The sequence below is a fragment of the Anoplopoma fimbria genome, chromosome 13, assembly GCF_027596085.1.
Source record: "Anoplopoma fimbria isolate UVic2021 breed Golden Eagle Sablefish chromosome 13, Afim_UVic_2022, whole genome shotgun sequence".
Classification (NCBI taxonomy): Eukaryota; Metazoa; Chordata; class Actinopteri; order Perciformes; family Anoplopomatidae; genus Anoplopoma; species Anoplopoma fimbria.
This window is the reverse complement of record NC_072461.1, coordinates 17,235,463-17,256,979: the sequence shown is the minus strand read 5'-3', so window position 1 is coordinate 17,256,979 and position 21,517 is coordinate 17,235,463. Positions and strand designations below refer to the sequence as shown.

Sequence of the window (21,517 nt, the reverse complement as noted above, 5' to 3'; positions counted from 1 at the left end):
GCAATGATACAGGGTAATGACTCAGCTGCAATTTCAACCCTGTCGCCTCGGCTGTAAAAAATGTTCATCATAACAGCTTATCTCCTGTGGTGTGATGAGCTAATAGATTTCTTTTATAGGCGAAAGACATTTTAGATTAACTTATTTGCATGTTTTTAATTTATATTGTGCCATGGAAACACACGCTTAAATTATATGCAACATAAACCATTGGTTATAAGGACAATATGTGTTACATTTGATAATTATTGCAATGTAGGGAATTTTAGTCATTTGATTCAATTCAATGGTGCTCTGCTTGATCCATTGAATTGACCAATGGATATTTCTTAATGTGAAAACAGTAAAATATTAATTTACTGTAATGCTGCTTCATGCCAAAGTAAACTCTTTAATTAGTGGAATTGTAAATTCAGTAAAATATGCATGAATTTTAATCTGATAGTAAATTGAGATTTCTATGACTTAAACACTGACATCTTCTTCACTGATAAACTTGCTTTGAAACTCTCACAGTCAGCAGTTATTCACACACAGTACTTTTTTTTTTTAAGGGCCGGTGCGTCAGTGGCTTGGGTGGCGGCCTACTTAGACCCAGTCAGACTAGTGGACAGGCTCTAATGAGAAGCAGGAGTAGTGAGGTGGGAGTGGGACTGGCTCTAGGGAAGGGTCACATGGGGTTAACTATCAAAGATGAGTGCAAACCTATCCCTTTGGAAAAGACTCTGAAGAAAACATCACCCTGCACATGCTAAGCTCCCCAAACTGGGAGTTCCTCAGCTTAATTAATCCAAGACACAACCTCCCCCTCCACCCGAACAAAAAATTTGCTTCACTCCAGAGAAGAGTGAATGCTAACACACTTTAATGTCATGGTCACTTAGCTTGTAGATATTTCGTAGGCTATGCTGTTCATTTTTATCAACTTTGATTGTGCCGGACTGGAAACAGGTTGTGTTTTAAAGCTTTAAAGTAATTTCATTATTTATTGATCATTACTGGTTTCTTGTCAGTGAACTTTTATTGTTTAAATTATTTTTTTAAGGCATAAAAATAAATGAAACTTATTTACTGACTAACGTTACAACGATAACCACAGAAAAAATATAAAAGTAAATGTATAATTGGAGTTGAAAAGATTTGTGTGGGCACACTGAGAAACACCCAGCAAATTCTGAAGACCACATTGTGATGTACAGTTAAAACACAAAAGGAAAATAAAGACAGATGTGGAAGTCAAGAATCAAGTTTGTCAGAAACAGTGGCTGCAATGAAGTTGTCTAGACGGCTAATTTTTATGATGAAAAACTGCCTACTGTACAATAATGCAACACAGTGATTAAAACCAAGTGTGTACCCATATTTGTCAAATCTACAATACAAAAATCATACAGTAAATTCATTTCCATTTTAAGTTTGTTAAATCAACTATAATGATCTAATTCCTAATTCTGCTGTTAGCTGTCAGCAGCTGTCAACACAAGGCTGAATACACAAAATGTAAATGTGAGCTACTGTGTAAATCTTTATTCTTAAACACACCCATCAGAAAATCTAAAGCGTGTAAAGCAAATTTATTTACAAAATCTTCATTAGCGTTGTAATTGTTTCAGATTTTTGTAACAAATGTGAACAAATACAGCTGTCGACACAATACAGGGAAACCTACTGCAGCATTTTGAAGGAATTAATGTGCAAGTGAACCAATTGGTACACACCTAAAAAAACAACTGTATTTTTTAATGATGAGAACTTCATGCAGTGGCAACACACACGCTACATTTGCAATTGATCCTATCTCCCGTGTTCGGCTCTTGCTGCAATCCTCACAATGAGAACCTTTCGTCACAGTAACACATTAGTTTCCCTCCGCTTGTCCAGAAAAGGATTTCACTGGTAATGGCCCTGTAATGGCCTACAGGTCCTTGGGCATAGGCTGTAAAGGCTATTTTATTGAACAGTCACTTCTTGACTGACAATTTGTGTACATCTTGTAGAAATTGCCAGGCGGCAATTGGAACCGTCCGCACAATCAGCCAAATTGAACACAGGACGGCCAAGAATGAAAGAGAGAGTAGAGAAGACACGTCAGAGGGCCAGAATCGGTTCAACCGACAGGACTCTGTCAGCTTTCACTATCTGGAACAAGCTCGCTTTCAGTTGCCTAGGAGCACACAAAAGTTTTCTGTTCAGACATGCAGAATGTTTTTTGCACCTCTTTTCATATTAAAGACATATTAGAGAGGGCAGACAATGATCATGAACTCATTTGATTTGTAAAAAGACAGAGAAGGACGATGTCTTTGGTGTGTTTGTCTAATTTTGCCACCCAATGTAAGAACTCTCTTCTCATTACAAAATTGCTCAGTACTCACAGCTTACCACATTCGTACACGTAAGCACTCCCACATATCTGCCTCAGATTACTTTATTGTTATAGATGGGGGCTCCTCCTGCTGAGATCATTTACTGTTTTAGATTGGTTTTGACTGAAGTCGTGCTGAAATTCAAGCTCCCAGGCATCACGTATTAATCCAGTCTGATCACTGTGATGCCATTTGCTGGAGGATCTTTGTCGCGAACACTAAAGATGGCTGGCACCTGTCTCTGCAGATGCAGCGCTGCAGCGGCACCCCGTGTACTTTGCATATTTATGTTTTAATTGTATTACAACCAGCATGGTCTATTAATGTTGTTCTGTTCCAATTGCTTGAGTGACAAAAATATGCTATGTTCCCTGTCAGCTCTTGTGTGTATCTGTTTGCTCAGGCATGCAGCATACAAGAGAGAATGTAGAAGGGTGGTGCGCTATTCTGCAAATAGGAATAACTAAAAAATGCATTATATATGTTCAACGTGAATTGTAAATCATAGCCTAGCCTCAAGTTGTCAGACCAGAATGTGGAGAAGCCAGGCTTATACACATATTTTTGGAACGGTTCATATTGACTTTGAGGATTAATGACTGTGTATCTCCCTTGAATGACATTGAAGTGGTTTATATCTTCTGCATCATCCCAGACAGTTTGAACACAAACTGTGGACCAAGAGGATGGAATCCACTGTTCCAAAGGCAAGTTGACAAGAAACATCAAGAAGAGACATGCACCGTCAAAGGGCAAGCCACAGGCAAAGGTTTGTGGGTAAGTGTCTGCTGTGTACAATGGCAGCTCTCTGTCAGGGCATGCTGTCTCCTCCTGAGCCTCCAGTTCCAAAACACCCGAAGAAGAAAGTCAGGCCATTCTGTCAATCTGACGGTTGACACCACTGTTACATGGCTCACAAACCTTTTTTTGTGTTGGGAGTTACGAAATAATGAAACCATTTTATCAACATGATGGTAGGATGCTTAGATCAAAATCCTAAAGCAATATCATTTGACATTTTAGTAAATATCTTATTTACTTTCTTGTTGACAGTTAGATGAGATTGATTTCACTCTCCTATCTGTTCTACTTGTTTGATACATATATTGTCAATGCGAGCAGCTGGTTAGCTTAGCGTAGCATAAAGACTGGAGAAAGGGGGAACAGGTAACCTAGCCATGTTGGAAGGCAACCTGTTCTCACTCCCAACTTGTCAGATACCGACTCTTGGGCAGTGGCCCTCAGCGTCTGATACTGACGCACACTTCAACGTCTGTGTGAGACTAAGTCCGATGTTAACCCATCCGTGTCAGTATTAAACAGTTCAAGCAATTAATGTAGTATAAAACAGCCAGAAAGTCTGCACAAGGAAGGATGGGTCAGACAAACACAGGACTTTCACCCAGGAGACGGCTGTTAGTGTCCCGTGTAGCAATGTCAACTTGTCATGTTTACACTGCAGATAAAACAAACCAGAAATCATTTATTAATTAGTCAGCTTTAGAGTGGCTGGGACGAAGGTGATATCTATCTTCTCATTTAACACTTGTCAAGAATAAAAACAAGGATATTTCAAACTATTCCTTTAAATTATTCATAGTATTCTCTCGCACATGAATCAAACAGCACTGCAGGCTCTCAGAAAGAGCCTATTTAACAGATAAAAGCCACAGTGTGGGATATATCATGAATTTGGCAAGGTAAAATATTCCATAACAGAGTTGTACTTATTCTATTTCAAGGCCCTGCTCAGTGGTTAGTGCTTAACGCCATGGAGCTGGTCACGTCTCGCTTGTCAGCAGAGGAAGTCAACAGAGAGCCCTCATTGAGGCGGGCACAGCCAGTCTGATGACATGTATGAAGGCGGAGGCGAGGAACATGTGAACTCAGATACTGCCGCTCCATCTTGGGAGTCCCCGCCAGTCTTTGCTCCGAGGAAGCCCAGAGCACGAGGACTTCATGATTCAGGAGCCTATTCAGACGCGCCAGCCGCAAAGGTCTGACTTCACCAAGCAGGAGCTCTGAGAAACCTGAACCCGGCGCAGAGCAGCACATGCTGATATGCACAGCAGAGAGAAGTGCACCGGCTGGGGCGAGGGCAGGGCTGAGTCTGGGATTAGGCCAGATATTACTCCTTTCAAAAAACACCACAGTACACGGCTGTGTTCTGCTCTGGTGGCTCCACTTAGCTGACTGACTGTGGTGTAATCAATATTTACTCATAACGGCCACACTGGGAGGTCACGACCTCTAGGCATTCGTGACTGGTTATAATCTTGAGTTAGAGCTCATAGATCCAACAAAAAAAATGACTCAAACTGAACAATTACAGTAAGGCGTTCAATGACAGCAAATATCTATTGCTGATTAAATATGTTGTAGCTATACACAGTTGAATTCCCAATCAGTGAAAACCTTTTTTTTTTTCTCTTTACTTTAAGCATTTTATTTGTCTGTCCAAACCATCAGGGTGTTTCTCGACTTGTGGCGGGGCCTTAAAGGTCACGCTGTCTTTATTACACCCTACATTTCATCTCTAAATCCATCTTCATTAAACATGGAGGAAGGACAATGGCCTTCTTTGCACCCTCAACACTTAACCTCACCAGGCACAACAATATTGTAAAGGTGCAAATCTCTCTCCAAAATGGCCCCACAGTTAATAATTAAACCGTGACATTTGGGAGAGACACCAAAAAATCCATATGGTGAAATTTACTAACCTTTTGAAAAGCTAGCCAGAGGAGGCTATTTATCTGCAGGTTTATTTGGGCTGTTTTAGTACTTGTTATAAAACTGTCAAAAACACACCAAAAGGCCGGGGCGGTGGACAAAGGATGATTGTCTGCTGTTAACTGGAGGAGAGCATGAGGCTAATCAATGCACTCCAAATCAAAGCTCTATTAGAGGAGCTCCGTCTCTGGGGGGGTGTGGACAGAAAGACAGGACTGACAAATGATATTCATATGTAACATTATGGATTATAATTGTCATGATGAACTGATAATCATGTTGGTTCTTGCTACAATGAAAAAGGTCACACCGGAGCAGAGTAGCACAGACCTCTGTCTTCTGAAAACACTGATTATCAGGTCAGAACGGGTCACGCAGGAGGTCAAATGTGGCCCAGTGGTCATTAGATGATCTCTGTGCGATAGTGTGTAGCACTCACTAGATAATGATTTACAGTTTTATAAAGATCTCTGGGAATCACTGAATTGGATCTAATTTATATAAACAAACAAAAAGGTTTAAAAGACTTCTTTTATAACCTGCTAGCTGAAGGATAGAGGTCAAGCTTTATTTTCAGAGCAAATGTATGTCTTATAAGTCGTGGATGGCCTCCTGAAAGCCTCTCATTGGAGTCATTAGGGTATATATAATAAATGGGGCATACATGACAGGAAATGTGCCAAAATACAGAATTCCTAACAGTTTGGTTAAGCCCTCACTGGCTGTTGACTTTCAGATTTACTGTCCGCGCTCCACTCTGAGCGTACACTGCAAGTGATTTATTGAGCCCTCACAGGTGAGTTCTGTCGAAACGTCCAGGGCTTAAACGTACAGCTCAGGGCTCACCTTGTCCTGCACCGTGTCCCACATCCAGAGGTTATGTGTGTGAGCCAGAAGAGACTGCCTCCTCTCCTCTACAAGTTTATCCAGACAGAAATAAAACCAGTTACTGTGAATTCAAACTTTAACAAGCTTTCAGATTACACTGATAAAATTTCTCTTTTATATGCAAAAATGTTTTGGGGGAAGAGGAGTAACACACGTAAAAGGGGATCTTTATTGACACAATTAAATTGCTCAGTAATCTGAACTGCATTGCGTACTCTCCTCCAACTCTTGTGGTTAATGTGATTGCTGCCTTTATTTGCCTCAGTGACAGATTTAATTCTGTTCTCCGGTTTGACACACAGTGACGAACAAAAGTTATCTTATTCAATGCTTTCCATTTGCCAGATTGTAATTTAAGACAAGGGATAATAATAAACAAGCTTAACAAGGTATCTGTTGGCTGCCCATGTGAAGAAGTGCAAAAGATATGAGTACTAATTACCAATCACTCTTTATGTGAGTAGAGTTTGATGGATCTATGTTGTCATTGAGTGCCTATTAAATTACATGTGTTTGGGAGCATACACTCTCCTCTTCTACAGCTAAAGGACAGAATGATGATTCTACCCTGCAGCATAACACCACTGCACAGCCTGGAGCTGATGAACTGATTATGAAAGCAAAAATCTGTTTGTGGACACATATTTTTGCATGCTATTGCAACATGGCCTAGCAATGACAATGTTGTCTGTTAGCTCATCACTTTGGTCCAGACTAAACTATCTCCAGAATTATTGAATAGATTTCCATGAAATTTCATACAGACATTCAGGGTTCCTAGATAATTTATCCCAATGACTTCTGATCCCCTGACTTTTCCTCCAGTGCCACCGTAAAGGTCACTTTTGTGGTTTTGAGTGTATTGCCCTGACAACTATGTGATGGCACTCATAAAATGTGGCACCGACATTCTTGCCCCCCTCAGACTAAACTGTAGCAATTTTGTTGATCCCTTCAGTTTACATATAGCGCCATCCTTGGGTTAAAATTTCACTTCCAATACCAGCAAAACTAATCGCATTCCCATCAGCCCCAACTGTGCTTTATCTTTAGTGCTAATTAGCGAATGTTAGCATGCTAAGACGCCTAAGATGGTCAACACGGTGAATACATGCTAATCAGAAGCCTCATTGCATTGCCATTGTGCGCAAGTTAGCGTGCTGATCTTAACCTTTAGCTTAAAGTACCAATCCACAATCCAACAACCTCACAGAGCATCTCTTATTTAATCCTTTTGCTGTTATAAACGTTGTATACTGACACAGATTCAGAGGTAGCAGATAATGTTCACTGCAACATATCAAACTAGGAACAAAAAAGTGGTTATAGTTTACATAGAATAGTTATAATAGTTATGAGACTAGTATTGTGAGAGTTTTTCAGTACATCATCATACCAGAAACTCTCATAACAAGATTACTCAATTGCCAGATGAATTGGCAAATTGAAAACTCCACGGCGTCTTAGGCAGACGAGAGTGCAGGACTTGGATTCCTACTTCAAGGGAGAGGCTCCTGGAGGTTAGGAGTGCTGGCTTGTGTTAGACCTTAAGGTCATCATTCCTTCAACTAATGCCCCTGGCATCACCTTCCTCCTTGACTTCAAACACCCTGGCTACATTCCTAGTCCATGTACCAATAAGCACTAATAATGCAGAAAAATGAAAACCAAAACAGATGGGCTCCAATAGTGGTGGGGATTACTGAGCCCTATCCAGGGCTCTATCTGCACCCCTGGGCGCTGTGAGGTGAATCCCACACCATCTTTTTCTCAGCACAGGAACAGAAGTAGGTTAAAAAAAAAAACAGTTTACAAGTCCCAGAAATGTCTCGAGGTTCAAATGGTCGTGAGGAGGAAGAAATGTAATTTACTGAACCTGAACCTTTGTATTGTGGCTTTCTTGTCATTTTATTATTTACATGTTTTTATGTATTGCCGTTGCCATCTCCTCTATGACCAGTGTCCAAATGTCTGTATTAAATCACTTGTGGTATTTCAGTTAAATTGTTTCTCTTCTGTGGGAATAAAGTAACAGTATACCAATGTTACTACAACTATGTTGGACCTGTAGCATGCAAACGCTGCCTCATACCATGGCAGTGTTTAGTGCTGCTGACTGACACAATGAAGCAACAATCTGCTGTGAGGACATGCTTCGATGTTGAGCTGTGAACCCTCTCTATGGTCGAAACCACAGCATAGTCTGACATTTGATTATGCACAAGCCCTCAAGGCTCAAAGAATATGTGTCAGACGTTGGTTAAAAAATCTCCCTCAACAATTAACCACTAGCCATGGAAAATGCCCAACGAAAACACCCCCAAAAGCCCCCCTGTTCCCACTGGGGACTCGCTGTGAACTCCTGTGAACTCTGTGAAATCATGAGAAGAAATCTAGACTGTACTGAACCCACAAATGTCTGAGTGTCTTTGGCCCTGCAAAGCAACAATTAATTGGGCTTGGTCTGTTTAAAAAAAAATGTAATATTGGTCTGTAAATGTGATGTTGAGAAATGACGGTTGGGAATGCCAAATACAAGTACAGTCAATTCAAAACAATAGGCTTGCATGGTTTTGGTTGAGTCACTCCCTGACTGATTTAGTGTGATGAAGCAATGGTGGGACATGCAGCCATGTTGCTTACTCTTATACTACTGTTTTAAGTCATGCTGGGCTTTTAAGGGGTGGCTGGTGAGAATATGGCTTTAAATTACCTCGAATAACCAATTCAGTTTCGTATGTTTTTCATGGGCAGGGCAGGAGAAGCTAACAGTTAAGAGAGAAAATGAATCACAAGCCTCCAATTGTGTCTCAGGTGGAAAATTTCTGGATTTTGGTTATCTAATGAAAATATTGTCACTAGGCTCATTTCCTATGAGGTGCCAGAACGGCAGAAGAGTAAACGTGTGAACAGTTTACTGAAGGCCGACTCTTAACTCTCCGTAAGTTTGTGTGTGTGTGTCTTCAGCTCAGGTTTCAGCGCGACTGTTTTCATATTGAGGCCACACTTACCTCAACATCTAAGTGTCGTCTTTGGCCGATTCAGCGAACAAGCAGTGACGTAAGTTATATTCAGTCATATTTTACTTTTTTGGCAAATTAGAGGCTTGAACTAAAGTATAAATGGTGAATAAGAAGGATCCCGGCAAAATTTATTTTTGTTTTTACTCGTTCCACTCCCACTAATACTGTGCGCACAGAGCCTGAGCAGAGCAGAGGCCTGATTTATTATTGGTAAAGAAATGGTTAATAAATAGTCATAAAATCAGTTTTGACTGTTTGTTTGTTTTTTATTTGCATGTGTTTCTTGAACTAATGATATGCCATCCTACCTTTTTCCCCTTTCTTATGATGGCATCAATTGAAATAAGTTTTGTTGTGTTTTTTAGAAGTGGGTGACTGCATTCTTGTATTTATCTATATTATTGTGAAAATAATACATTTTCTGTAATTCCAACAATTACAGCACAATATAGGTTTTAAAAAAATTAAGAAAAAGATATTCATAAAAACAACGTGTGAGAATTTATGTTTTTTGAGGGTTAACTCTCACTTTTCCACACTAATGTCAGCAGCAGAGCCTTCTTTCCTCGTCTACACCTAAACACCTCGCTGTAAGCTCACCTGGCCTGCCCTGAAAAGGGAGAGGTTCAAACCAATTGTACTGTCTATCCCGTGCAAACACAATGTGTGCGTAGCAGCCCCATCCATGTTTACTGTAAATGGGATCCTTTGTCGCATCTGTTTACTCAGTGTTTCACACTTAAATCCACTTTTATACTAGAAACATGACGCTAACCCGCTCATTGTTCTGCTTATGGTTACACACAGATGTACGCATGCACAAAAGAAAAACAGACAGACACACGGACAGACTGAGGACAGACCTGTTCTACATGCTTTTCTTACATCTCATATAAAGCAACCTCAGACAGGTAATGAGGATTTAAGAAACAAACCTCATCCAATCAGGTTCAACACTAAGATGATGTCACTGCGTGATGCTTCCAGCTATACTCGCCTACTGATGTGACAAGTGAAGATAAATGGTAGTGTAACCTTGCCAACAACTCCAACACCTGGCTGTCAGATTGAAGACTTGATAGTAGATATATATATCTATATCTATATCTATACACAACACAGTGTCTCTAAAACCTCACAGATTTGACGATTTCATGCACTCCTTCTTCTCTGAGTCATTTGAGTCATAGTAATACAGAACCTAATAAATGCACTCTTTATCTGCGTGATCATGTGACTATGCAGACAGTGGGTGGAAGCTTGCCTGGCCACATTGAGGAGCTGTCAGCGAGATGAAGGAGCACCCAGATGGCACTTCCAAGAAGCCGCCCGACAAGCCCTGAGGTTATAGGCGGGGTTCACACTCTAGTCGTGCAGCTGTATTGGTATGTCACCTAAACTTCTTCAACCTCACCCTCACTACATGTATGCGTTTCTGCCATTTTTTTCCCCTTATAGACAAGTCATATTTTGGAATGGTTACAAGCTTTGGATGAATATTATATAAGTGTCGAAATCATGTAAGAGAATGTGCTGAACGCTAATGGCTCAGTGAGGCGGTACTTTGGCACAGCAATGCTAACATGCTGAGACTTTGTTAATATGTTGGTTCACCATCTATGTTAAGCGTTAGCATGCTTACATTTGCTAATTGCAGCGCCATTAAACACATGGTACACTAGGTGGTAATGTCGTGGGTTTCCCAGTCATTTTTCACACAAAAATATTTGTGCTACATTAGAAGTAAGGGGATCTTTAGGGTTCATCTTCTGGGAATCATGAATATCTGTAGTAGCATTTTGTGGCAATCCATCCAAGCTTAGAATGAGCTCCGAAGGTTTTCATGTTTTGACGTTAACTAAAGACCATCTTAGGTCTTCAGTTGAATGCAATCTGCAACTTCCCTGCTAGATGCCACTTAATCCTACACACTGGTCCTTTAAAGCATACTGACCAACAGGCCGATGCTGTTATCCTTAGAGCCACACTGCTAGCATGGCTAACAAATCCTGATATAATGAGTTGAGATTACATATAAACAGGTGATATTTGGGACTTTAACATGTTACCATTTGAATGATCACTGGATGGCATTTATTTAATGTTATCAGGAGAAAGACATTGTTTATTCATCAAACCAGTCAACTTTGGTCATTTAGCAACTTTAACATTTTGAGGATGCACATATGACAATGACAACAAAAGGTTTATGGTCTTTACGAAATAAATAGCAACATTGCTCATTTACAGCTTGGCTGAAGAAAAAACAAAACAAAAGGGTTAATCTTCATATTAAAAAGGCATACAGATGAGTTAAGATACTCATGAACTCACTAATTGCTCAACGAAAAAAATGCTCTCCTTTTTTTAAATAAAGCTTTTCATGTTTAATATGCACCTTCAAGAGCCTGTTATAGTTAAATAAATAGAATGCTTTCCATTTTGTAACATGCACATCCAATTTGCCTGGGAAAAGTATTTACACTTCACTGATCCTACTTGTCCAACAAATTCTCCTTTTTTTTCCTCTCCTCTAAACAATTCTTTCTCACCACAAACTCTCATACATACACAAATGTACAGTCACTCTTGCAGACATGCTGCGCCTATTTACTATTAACACAATATCTAAACCTATTGAAAGTGATCAAAATGCTAACGGTGAACATGGAAATCCATGTAGTGTAAAGAAGAAACAGTCCAAACACCACATCTTAACCAGGGGGCGGGGCTTACAAAAAGATTTAGTTTACAATTGATCATGCACTGTATAAATTCACTGTGTCATTTGGTTTGAGAGTGTGTAATCAGTGGCTTCAATATCTACTTGTTTCCTTTAAGTGACCAAAGAAAAGACTAATATCATCTGTGACAGATAAGCAATCCTACTGAATAATCTCTAACAATATTTAAGTCTTTTCCCCAGGAATCATCGCTGTCCTACATCAAGTGGTTTTACTATCTTTGAGTAAGCTTCAGCACATAACCAGGAGCTACTGCAAGGTCTCTCCCGTCGTGTCCGTGTTGGTGTGGAAACTCCTGGCCGTCGCGCTTCAGGTTGAGATGGGCAGTTTATTCTGTGCTGATTTGTTTCACTCTGCTCTTTCATGATGCAAAGTAAGAGTTCTGCATGGAGTAGAGGCGATCGATGGGGTTTCCCACGCGGGCCTGCATGGAGTTGACATCCGACGATGCCATGAAGCAGTCGCTGAGGCTGGTTAAAGACGTGTCGCTGTCTATGTCATGGAACGCAGAATCATTACCTGTGAACGATACAGAGAAAGCCGTCAGGATTCGGTGGCAGAGGCGTCATTCAAGAGAAACGCAACAACACCCCACTCTGACTGTTAAATCAATGCAATCTTGTATTTGAGATTTATAGTAGCGTTGGGAAATTATAATTACTAATAGTCACTTTGAGAAATGGCTGTTGTGTGTCATCACAATTGGGAGAGCTGTTTTGTTGGATATCAAAGCTCACTTTTTGCTGCCCTCGCTGGGACAATTGTGGTCTATGAGGGAGCATGTAAACAAGGGGCATCCTCCTAAAAGATCTGGTTAATAGCAACTGCTTCCGCCTTTCATAAAACCTCAACATGTTATTTCTCTGGAGGGAATAGTTAACTTTATTACACTCTGGATCTTAATGATAGTGTTGCACAAAACGGGGACAGTGTTTTGAGACATATCTTTTAATGCCTTGCCAATATTGTTCTTTTCCCCGAACCAAAGGAGTGATGAGACTGGGGATTTGGGTTCTTACTACCGAGATGAACTAAATGGAGGCAAATTATAAGGAAGTTATGAACTTCAGGAAATGGTCCCTCTGGGGCTTGTTGAGGACATCACTCAGAAATGTGTTATTCCAGTTACATCCTGTGGACTAACACTTGATTGACTCACCCCCCCCCCCCCTCCTCCTTTTTTGCATTTTAATTCTGTCCTGTATCACACAGAAATCAGATATCTGTTGTTTTCCCGTTCTGATTCATTAGCTCACACAACCCTGAATTATTGTCTGGATTGCGCTTCATCTCAAAGCTGTCAACACTGACCACATATTTTTACCACCATTGGAAAACATCATCAGCAACAAGGCATGTCTCAGAGGTGGAGGCGGAGATTTAAAACCATATTAAACAGATTTGAAAATAAACTTCAAAACCTAACAGCTTATGAGCGTGCGTGTGCTATCTCATGTGGGAGAAGTCGCTCGTACGTCTCTGTGAGCGGCTTAAATCAGGGGAGCTGTGGCCTGAACGCATGTCCCACATTGGGGAGCTATGATGTTGATCAAGGGACAGGCATGTGTGTGATTTTTAGAGCAGGAGTGGGTGTTTTTTTTTTTTTTTTTTTTTTTTTTTTTTTTTTTTTTTTGGTAGAGGGGTGATGGGGGTGGGAGTTGGTGGATGCTCACCATATGGGTTCATGTGGTCCCCGGGCATCTGTGGGGGGGTGAGTCCCTGTTGGAACGGGTCTGTGCTGTAACCGTTCTGATCCATGGCGACCAGCTGCTGCTGCGGCGGAGCCAGCGGTGTGAAGGAGTTCATCATCCCCTCCATCCGATTGGACATCACCTCTGTAAGGCAAAGTGAGAAAAGAGGGAAAAACATTACAGGAAATGTAATAAATAAAACAACAAAGATAAAAAAAACTTGGGATGAGTCTGCAGAATGTAAATGCAGCCGCTCACAATGGGCAGAAAGGTGTGTCTGAACAGGGGAAAACCATAATGATGAGAGAATTAGCTGTAAGGACATGTTTCTTGGTATTTTGGGGATCTTCAGACTCACCTAAATCTGAATTTCTGTGCTGCAGAGCAATTTATAAAGATTAAATGTCTGAGTTCTGGTTCTTGTAAAATAGACACAATACCCTCCAAATACCTGGATTGCATGGCTGCCTCTGTTAGTATTTCCATGGAAACCAACAGTAGTCTTTCCTGTGGCTTCTCCCACAATTCCCTTCACAAACACTGCTCTCGGCTAAATGACTTGTGAGAGAGACACAAAACTCTTGTGGCTTCATCCCTGGAGCCCATCCCCCCCCCGCCCCAACACTTTCCTTTGCAGTGGCTTTACAGAATGACGTCTGTTTGGCTTCCAGACCGACTTTTTTCACTTGCTTTTGATGTTTAGTGTTCTTGTTTACACATTGGCATATTTGTAATCTGTTATTGAGTGCAATTATTTATTTTGTGAACTCTTTTCTCACAACACATTTGACTTTACTGCAACAGAACGTAGCTCATATTTTCTGATTCTGTGTTTTTTAACGATGTTGCTGTTTAGAAGGCAACAAAAAGAAGCGCTCATGTACACTTTCTAACTAGCTTGATATCAACATTTAAACAATATATTGCAAGTATCTCTGTAAAATATGTTGAAATAACATCTACTCCTTTTTCTGCATTGAAAAACCTTGTATCTATCAATACTGTATGTCTACACATAAGTTGCATGCTGCACCATCATTTGCTTCAAGTGATGTGATTTTGCTCGTACGTACAAGTGTTGAACTCGAATTTAAGGTAAGCACAGATACATTTTCTCTCTCCTAGTGTCAAACTCATACAACCAAATGAAATAACAATAAGCAAACAAATCTAGTGAAATGGGGCTTTAAAAGGTAGAAAATGTGAAAGAGAAAAATGTGAATATATAGCTCCTAAATAGTTTCCCAGAAAAAGAGCTTTGAGACAATGATCTTCCATTGTGTGTGCAGGGTAAGTACAGTCTCGTACCTTGGCCAAGTCTCTGAGAATTCTGTTGTTCTTGTTGTTGCTGCTGTCTTCTTGCCAACTTCTTCATCTGAAACGGAGGAGTCAGAGTTGTGAGGAACCCCCAAAACTAACATGTGCTCTTTAATTTAAAAAGGATGCTCCTCGCTGTTCACCCTCAAATGAACTGCACAGAATCAGTATCGGAGTGCACTTCATTGTCAAGTATCAAAGGTTTTCACAAGATAATAATCAGAAAAGAGGAGGGCGTAGACATTTAATGCAAGAGTGAGCGAGATTTGCAACTCCTTTTTTTTTTTATGCATTTGAGAAAGGAATGCAGTGATAAGTTTTACACACATAGTTGTGGTGATTTATTAGCTGGACTCTAAGATGGAACAAGGCTGTTATGTGCAGACACAAAATCTAATTTATACCATGTTAGCTTCTCTCACCTTAGCTCTCTGGTTCTGAAACCACACCTGCACCACCCGAACACTGAGTCCTGTCTCTGCAGCCAGCGTCTCCCTCACCTGAAAGCATCAAGACAAAAGATTTCCAGCATCCCACGAGAAACAATACACTTCACAGCACACTGAAATACTTTGCCTCCTTAACATATCTTCCACATTTCCCGATAGGCACATTGCTGCTTTGATTTGCTCTGGTTGCATTGAACTGTTGAATGAATGCAGTGGTCTTTTTGGACCTCTTGGTTATTGCCTCTTCAAAGCCTTGGACCGGTTGCAGCGCCTGTTTTAGGGCCAGGGCTATGGAGGCAGTTCTCCTATCTCAGTATGACATTTGGTGCAGGCGGTCTGCGTTACACCAGCCTGCCTCAGCTAACACAGAACAGAATGCTGCTTGCCACTTCAAAGCAGAGCTCTGAGGTGGGGGAGACTTTTTTAATTTGAGAATTTTATTTGTGAAACTACTGCAGGGCTCGTGGTCGGCATCTTAACCTCCAATGCCCTAAATACAGACCAGGGAATATGACATTTCTTTTTACATTTTGGATTATTTAAGCTTACCTTTCTGCAGGGTTTTGAGGAGACCTCAAAGGAGGCCTTAAAGGCCCGTCTCTGTTGAGTGGTCAGGATGGTTCGTGGTCTTTTGGGCCTCCTGGGATCCTTCCCATCATCCCCCTTCCCCTGGCCTCCTATGCCTTTCTCCTGCTTGATATCCAACTCCTCATCTTCGCTTTTCTCTGCAGAAAGAGAGACATTTTTCTGTGTCATCAGCACAAGCTTGAACTAACTACACCCTTTAGTCAGTGACAGTCTGCTGATAAATATATTTCGTTCTTCCCTGTTCCAGGAGATTCACACACCACAAGTGCATAATCAAAGGAGACATGTGTTTTTGATACTCTGTTATCAATTTATTACAAAAGGAAAAGGCCACATGTACGATTAGACTTACAGAAGTCTGCGGCTCTTGCTCTTGGAGAAGGCAGTTTAATATGCACATTTGTCATTGGACCGGACACTGCGTCACATGTAATTTATTGCGCTCAGCTTTGTCTGATTTACACTAAATCAATCTCTGATAAGAATACTACATCAAGTGCAGCATGAAAAACCTAACACGAGTACATTGAGAGAAATGCATCTCCCACAACACAGCAAGAAAAAAAAATGTTTTGTTCTATTTCAGAGCTTAAAATAATGACATTTTTCACATGGATTGTTAGATTTTTACTGTCAGCAGCAGGATATTACAGATTTGGGTTGTAAAATCTGTGTCATTTTTATGTTTCTATTCTACAACGTACCCTTAAAATGTAATAACTCGGTGTTATTAGATTTCTCATATTAAGAAAATGCCTGTTAGTTTATTTATTTTTACAACTTAGTCTGTTTGCTGTTTGCAGCTGTTACATATAATAATTACATATTTAATATTCTCCCTGAACAATTGATTTACTTAAGGAGTAATCCTAAAATGTAAAGCAATGATTGAGTGTTTATGCACTGAAAAGAGCATGAAAGCTGTGAAACTTGAAAACTAGTGAGACCAACTGTATCGTTTATCTCTAACCCTCCATTAAGGGCAAATTCATTATCATTTTTGGTTCTAATTAAACTGTTTGTGGCTTAACATATAATGGAAAATGTGTTAATTAATTCAACATTAGCATTAAAGAAATTCTGCATCATAGTTTGACATGCTACAAAGTCCAGCGCTAAGTAAATGTATTAATTAAAAATAAAAAGATCAAATATCCCTCAATGTGGGGCTGAAAATAAGTGTTTCCAGATCTAAACCAGCAGCGTTGTTCATGTATCCTAATGGTTTTGGGGTCTAGAGGCTGTAAGGAGAGGAGAACATGATGGCTCAGTGTCTCCTATTGTCTGGTTCTGATAAGTGTCTACATTTCTACACTGAAAACCTAATTTTTGTCTGCCACAAGCCGAGGTTAACCGCTGCTCATGTCAACATTTTCTCCATCTTGAAATTCGGAGACGTGCACAAAGGACATGCCTGGGCGATGCACTGGGACACAACTGAACGAGGAAGACGCAGAGCAAATATTCCCACAAGTTGACAAAAGTTGACACAGGCACAGATGTATTTGACAAATTCCCCCCCGCTTTTGTGCATGTTTAAATGTGAGCCAGATGGTAGTGAACAGTGAGGCTTGGCGAGATGCCTCATTGTGTGTGGAGGCTATAGGCGAGGAACACTAGAGCTGATAAGAGCGGAGGCGCAGGCTTTCTGCAGAAAGGCCCCAAATCCCTCTGTCACTCACCACGATACAGTGATTTAATTCTTTCCAGCACCAGACCCTGCCCACGCATGGAGAGCCATTAATACAGGGTGGCTTGGCTTCGTCCTGTTTCCACTTCCTACTGTATCATAAAACTACGCTCCGCTCTTGAAATAGAACAAAATCAGCCATTGGAAAGCTGCAGATGGAGCTATGTTTTAGAAGTTTTTACTTCCTGGGCTTCACATGCAAGATCTCTTTTTTTAATCTTTAAATATTATTAACAAAAAACAGTTAGATTCAGTTTAGATCCGTTATGGTGGATCTCTATGTTGGCTACCACTGTGATGGAACACAGCATACAGAATACAACACCCTGGTGCCATATGATGATAACACCACCGTGTTGTTCTCACTCTCGTGTGAGAGGGTGCAGAGGGCTCACCTGAGTCTGAGTCATCCGGGCTAACCGAGCTGAGTAAGTCCTTCTCCCTCTCATAGTCGATCTTGCACAGCAGCTGACCCTCCTTCAGGACAAACTCGTCGCCCTTCCTCAGCTGCCGGTCGCACACGCAGCAGCAGAAGCAGTTCAGGTGATAGACGCACTCCAGGGCTCGCATCACAAACTCCGTTGGGGCGATCTTCTCCAGGCAGCCGCTGCACTTGGTTGCAAACAACCTGTAGAACAAGAAAGAAAGGATGATTGTAGGTGTGCCGATGACACAGATAATGTCGTTGTTTAAAAAAAAAAGAAGAAAATGAGCATTCATTATTTTGTATATGAAAATTTTAATTAATTTTTATTAAAATACACCCTCGCTCAGATCAGGAAATTTTAGGGTGTTGTTGCTACAACATTCTTTGGTCTGGTATGACAAGTAGCTCATGGTGGCTAATGTTAGCAAACTTTAAATAGATTATGCTACTGTAACATCAAGACTTGTTGTAAACAACAAACTCTTTCTCCTACAAATGCAAAGCCCAAATGATGACCCATATAACCCAGCATTCCTGTGGATTTATTTGTCCCTTAGCATTTTTTGAGTAGCCCATAAAGAGTCAAGCTGGCTTGCTGATCCTGTGGGCAGCCAAGGAGGTGACTCCTTTTGGCAGCAACTCATCTGTTAAAATTTCTTGGGTGGGGGCCCGTCCCCGCGTCATTCCAAGCAAGCTCAGTCATGGGCACCCAAACCTCCTCACAAATCACAAAGAGAGGCTGGATCATGTTCTAGTGCAGTGATTCCCGAAACCTGATGATCCCAATCAAGCCTTTGCTGACAATCTACACGTTTCTTTCATATCCACGACACTCTATATATGCATCAGATACCATATCAGAGACCATGATTCATTGCTGACTACTGGGCTGCCCTCTGGTCTGTTCGTATTTCATCTTACTGTCTAATAGCGTGCCTCCATGGCGCAACACTGCCTCTATCACCATTTCCTCGACAACACCTCCATCTTCTTTTATATCCTTTCAGGAAGATGTTTGCATTGTTTTATTGGTGACTGAGAGGCATTTAATTTGTTCTCTGTTGTTCAGAAGAAGCCACATTAAATGGAGCAAGAAGGCAGGGAGTGTGGTTGATCTTGTCCAGCCGTAAAGCTGGATTTATTAGTGGCCTCTTTGTTTGCCCTGGTCTGGAAGACAGCTGGCAACCGCCTATCTATTTGTGGTGAACATCTATTTTATTGTGCGAGGCAGGGAGGCAGCAAGAGGAGCAATTGACATCATCTGCTGGTTCGGGACAGGGATGAGCGATAGTGATGAATATAATGTGTAAATATGAGCGGAGGGAAACCAAAGGAAGGTTTTGTTATGGTAATGTTGTTATAGGTGCTGATTGAGTACTGATACCGTGTGTGTGTGTGCATGTTCATAAGTGTAAGTGCATGTGTGAGCAGCTGTATGCACGCTGGAAACGCGATAGTGTTGTTTTTGTTGTGGTCTATTCAGCTTACTTAAATAATTGCTTCACTTCTGCTCATTTCAGTTTATGTTATCTTAATTACATCCCATCAATTGATAGATTATTGTACTAGTTCTCTCTATTATGACCACCATCTGCATCTGGCACAGAAAAAAACTTTTTTCTTTTCAATCATGCAGCAGCAAAACAACAGAGATATCAGAAGTTGGCACCCACAGGGTTCATAAAATCCTTTAATCTTTCATTTATTACAATAAGTTAAGAAGATTATTATTCAACTATGGAAAAAAACTCAAGGATAATCCCATGAAAAAGAAATGTTGGCATGTTTCTCAAACAAGCAGGGTTCTAGTTTAAGTGACCCGCCAACCTGAATCTGTCTTCTAAACAAACCTCAAAGTTTGGACGCTAAAAAACAAAAGGCAAGAACAACACTACTAATAAAAAAAAATCTGGAAAAAAAGGAAATCTTGGACACGCTCTTGTAAAGATAAACTGAATATTCAGGGACTTGTTTCTAGTTTTTAGAGGGATTAGTGTGTTACATGCTGGGATCAGGGGAAAGAGGTGATGAATCTGTCAAGGCAAGTTCCCAGCTCTAACTCTAATGTTTAGCTAATGATTGCCGGCTTAGGGCTAAGAAAGAGAGCAAAAAGTTGAGGAAATGACTTGTTAGCGCGGTTTTGATACGTCCAGGGCTCCACATTCACCTACGACCGCTCTCTCAAATCTTCTCATCTAGATGAAAACATTCTCATTCAGCCCTCTTTCCTTTCTTCTTTCTCCTCGCCGCGTCTAATCTTGTAAGCCATTATTTTTCTATTTCCCCTCTCTGTCACTTTGCATTATTTTTGCTGCTGTAATTCCTATTCGTCCCTTCTGGAATCTTCCTGTCCTGCTTTGTCCTCGGGTCTAATCCGGACTTTCTGCCTGTTTTCAGTCCCCGGTCCCCATTCTCAGCGGGGTTCAGATGGAATAGCCATGCATGACGCCCCTTCTATGGCAACCACACCTCCACAGGAAGGCAACGGCGACTTTTCGGATGGGCAGAGAAGGCCTTTGAGAAGCTGGCAGCAGAAGTAAATCCTTCTCTAAGGAACAAGGAGAATTAGCAGGGAGCAGTGGACTAGGGATTTAACCCTACCCCTCTCCTTTGAAAGGCACAGTCAGTCCCACTCCTGCGGCTAGCCACAATCAAACAGAGGAGGAGTGGGGAGGTGGCAGTGGGGAGAGGAGAACACAAACTCCCTGAATGACACAAGCAGTGGATTGTGGAGGAGCCTAATCCCACTTTAATACCTTTCCAAGTTCAGCTGCTAAAGAATGCTCTTTAAAACAACACCACTGTGTGAGCAGTGAAGGTTGACCAGGGGGAGGCACGCCATTCAACCTCCCCGACATTACCTGATTAGTGGTTTGAGGTCCAGGCCAGTGGACCAAGAGGAGACGATGTAAATGATAATTTTATATATATACAGAGAAAAACAATAACCATAGAGGAAACGGATACTTCACAGCTCTCTGTAAAACCCTTCTGGGATATTAAAGATATCATAGTCTTGTAGGTGTGAGTGGAATCAGACTTAAAGTGATTTAGGTGATCATTTACCACGTTCTGGCTCTACTTGATCCCAGTGACCCATCACACTAAGACCTGTATTCACCTTAAAATCCACTTTCTGGACGTTCAGCTGCTTGGGTAACATGACTCCCAGTGTCGCAGAGGCAAGCTGCTCAGCTCCTTTAAGCTAGTCCGTGTATAAAAGACACCACAAAGAAGACCACCAGCATGACAGACCGCGTCCCCAGCTCGCGCTTTTTCCTCCTCCCACACCTGAGCGCACAGATCAAGTGATGAGACTCCTCCTTTGTGGATCAATGGCCGCATCTCAAGCAGAGAGAAGTGTCAATATTTACCCAAGGCCTCCCCAGAACTGGACTCATAAATGAAAGAAAAAGAGCCCATCTCAGCACATCCCTTCCTCCCAGAGGAATCATTACGTACCTCTTTTTAATCCTGTGTCCATATACCTGTAATCCCTTGTCTGCTCTTTCTTACGTTATCTATAGTTCTCTCTTCCTCTCCGTGACAGATTATCACACTGTTGAGGCTTGTAACACTACAAGCTCTGTTTTTAGCAAAT

The 21,517-nt window shown here is 41.1% G+C and overlaps 1 protein-coding gene across 2 annotated transcripts in view; it reads right to left on the bottom strand.

The window, feature by feature from the left end:
• Positions 1 to 11,741: 11,741 nt before the first annotated feature.
• Positions 11,742 to 21,517, bottom strand: part of lmx1bb (LIM homeobox transcription factor 1, beta b) — a 43,479-nt gene continuing 33,703 nt past the window's right edge. The window contains exons 3-8 of one of the 2 annotated variants that reach the window (XM_054611399.1): positions 17,885 to 18,117; positions 15,761 to 15,936; positions 15,185 to 15,262; positions 14,703 to 14,820; positions 13,428 to 13,589; positions 11,742 to 12,273 (exon numbers count right to left, since the gene is read on the bottom strand). In XM_054611399.1, the coding sequence (XP_054467374.1) occupies positions 12,116 to 12,273; positions 13,428 to 13,589; positions 14,703 to 14,820; positions 15,185 to 15,262; positions 15,761 to 15,936; positions 17,885 to 18,117 (925 nt within the window). In that variant the 3' untranslated portion in view covers positions 11,742 to 12,115. The remainder of the gene's footprint in view (positions 12,274 to 13,427; positions 13,590 to 14,702; positions 14,821 to 15,184; positions 15,263 to 15,760; positions 15,937 to 17,884; positions 18,118 to 21,517) is intronic. The other variant, XM_054611400.1, reaches the window with a different exon arrangement.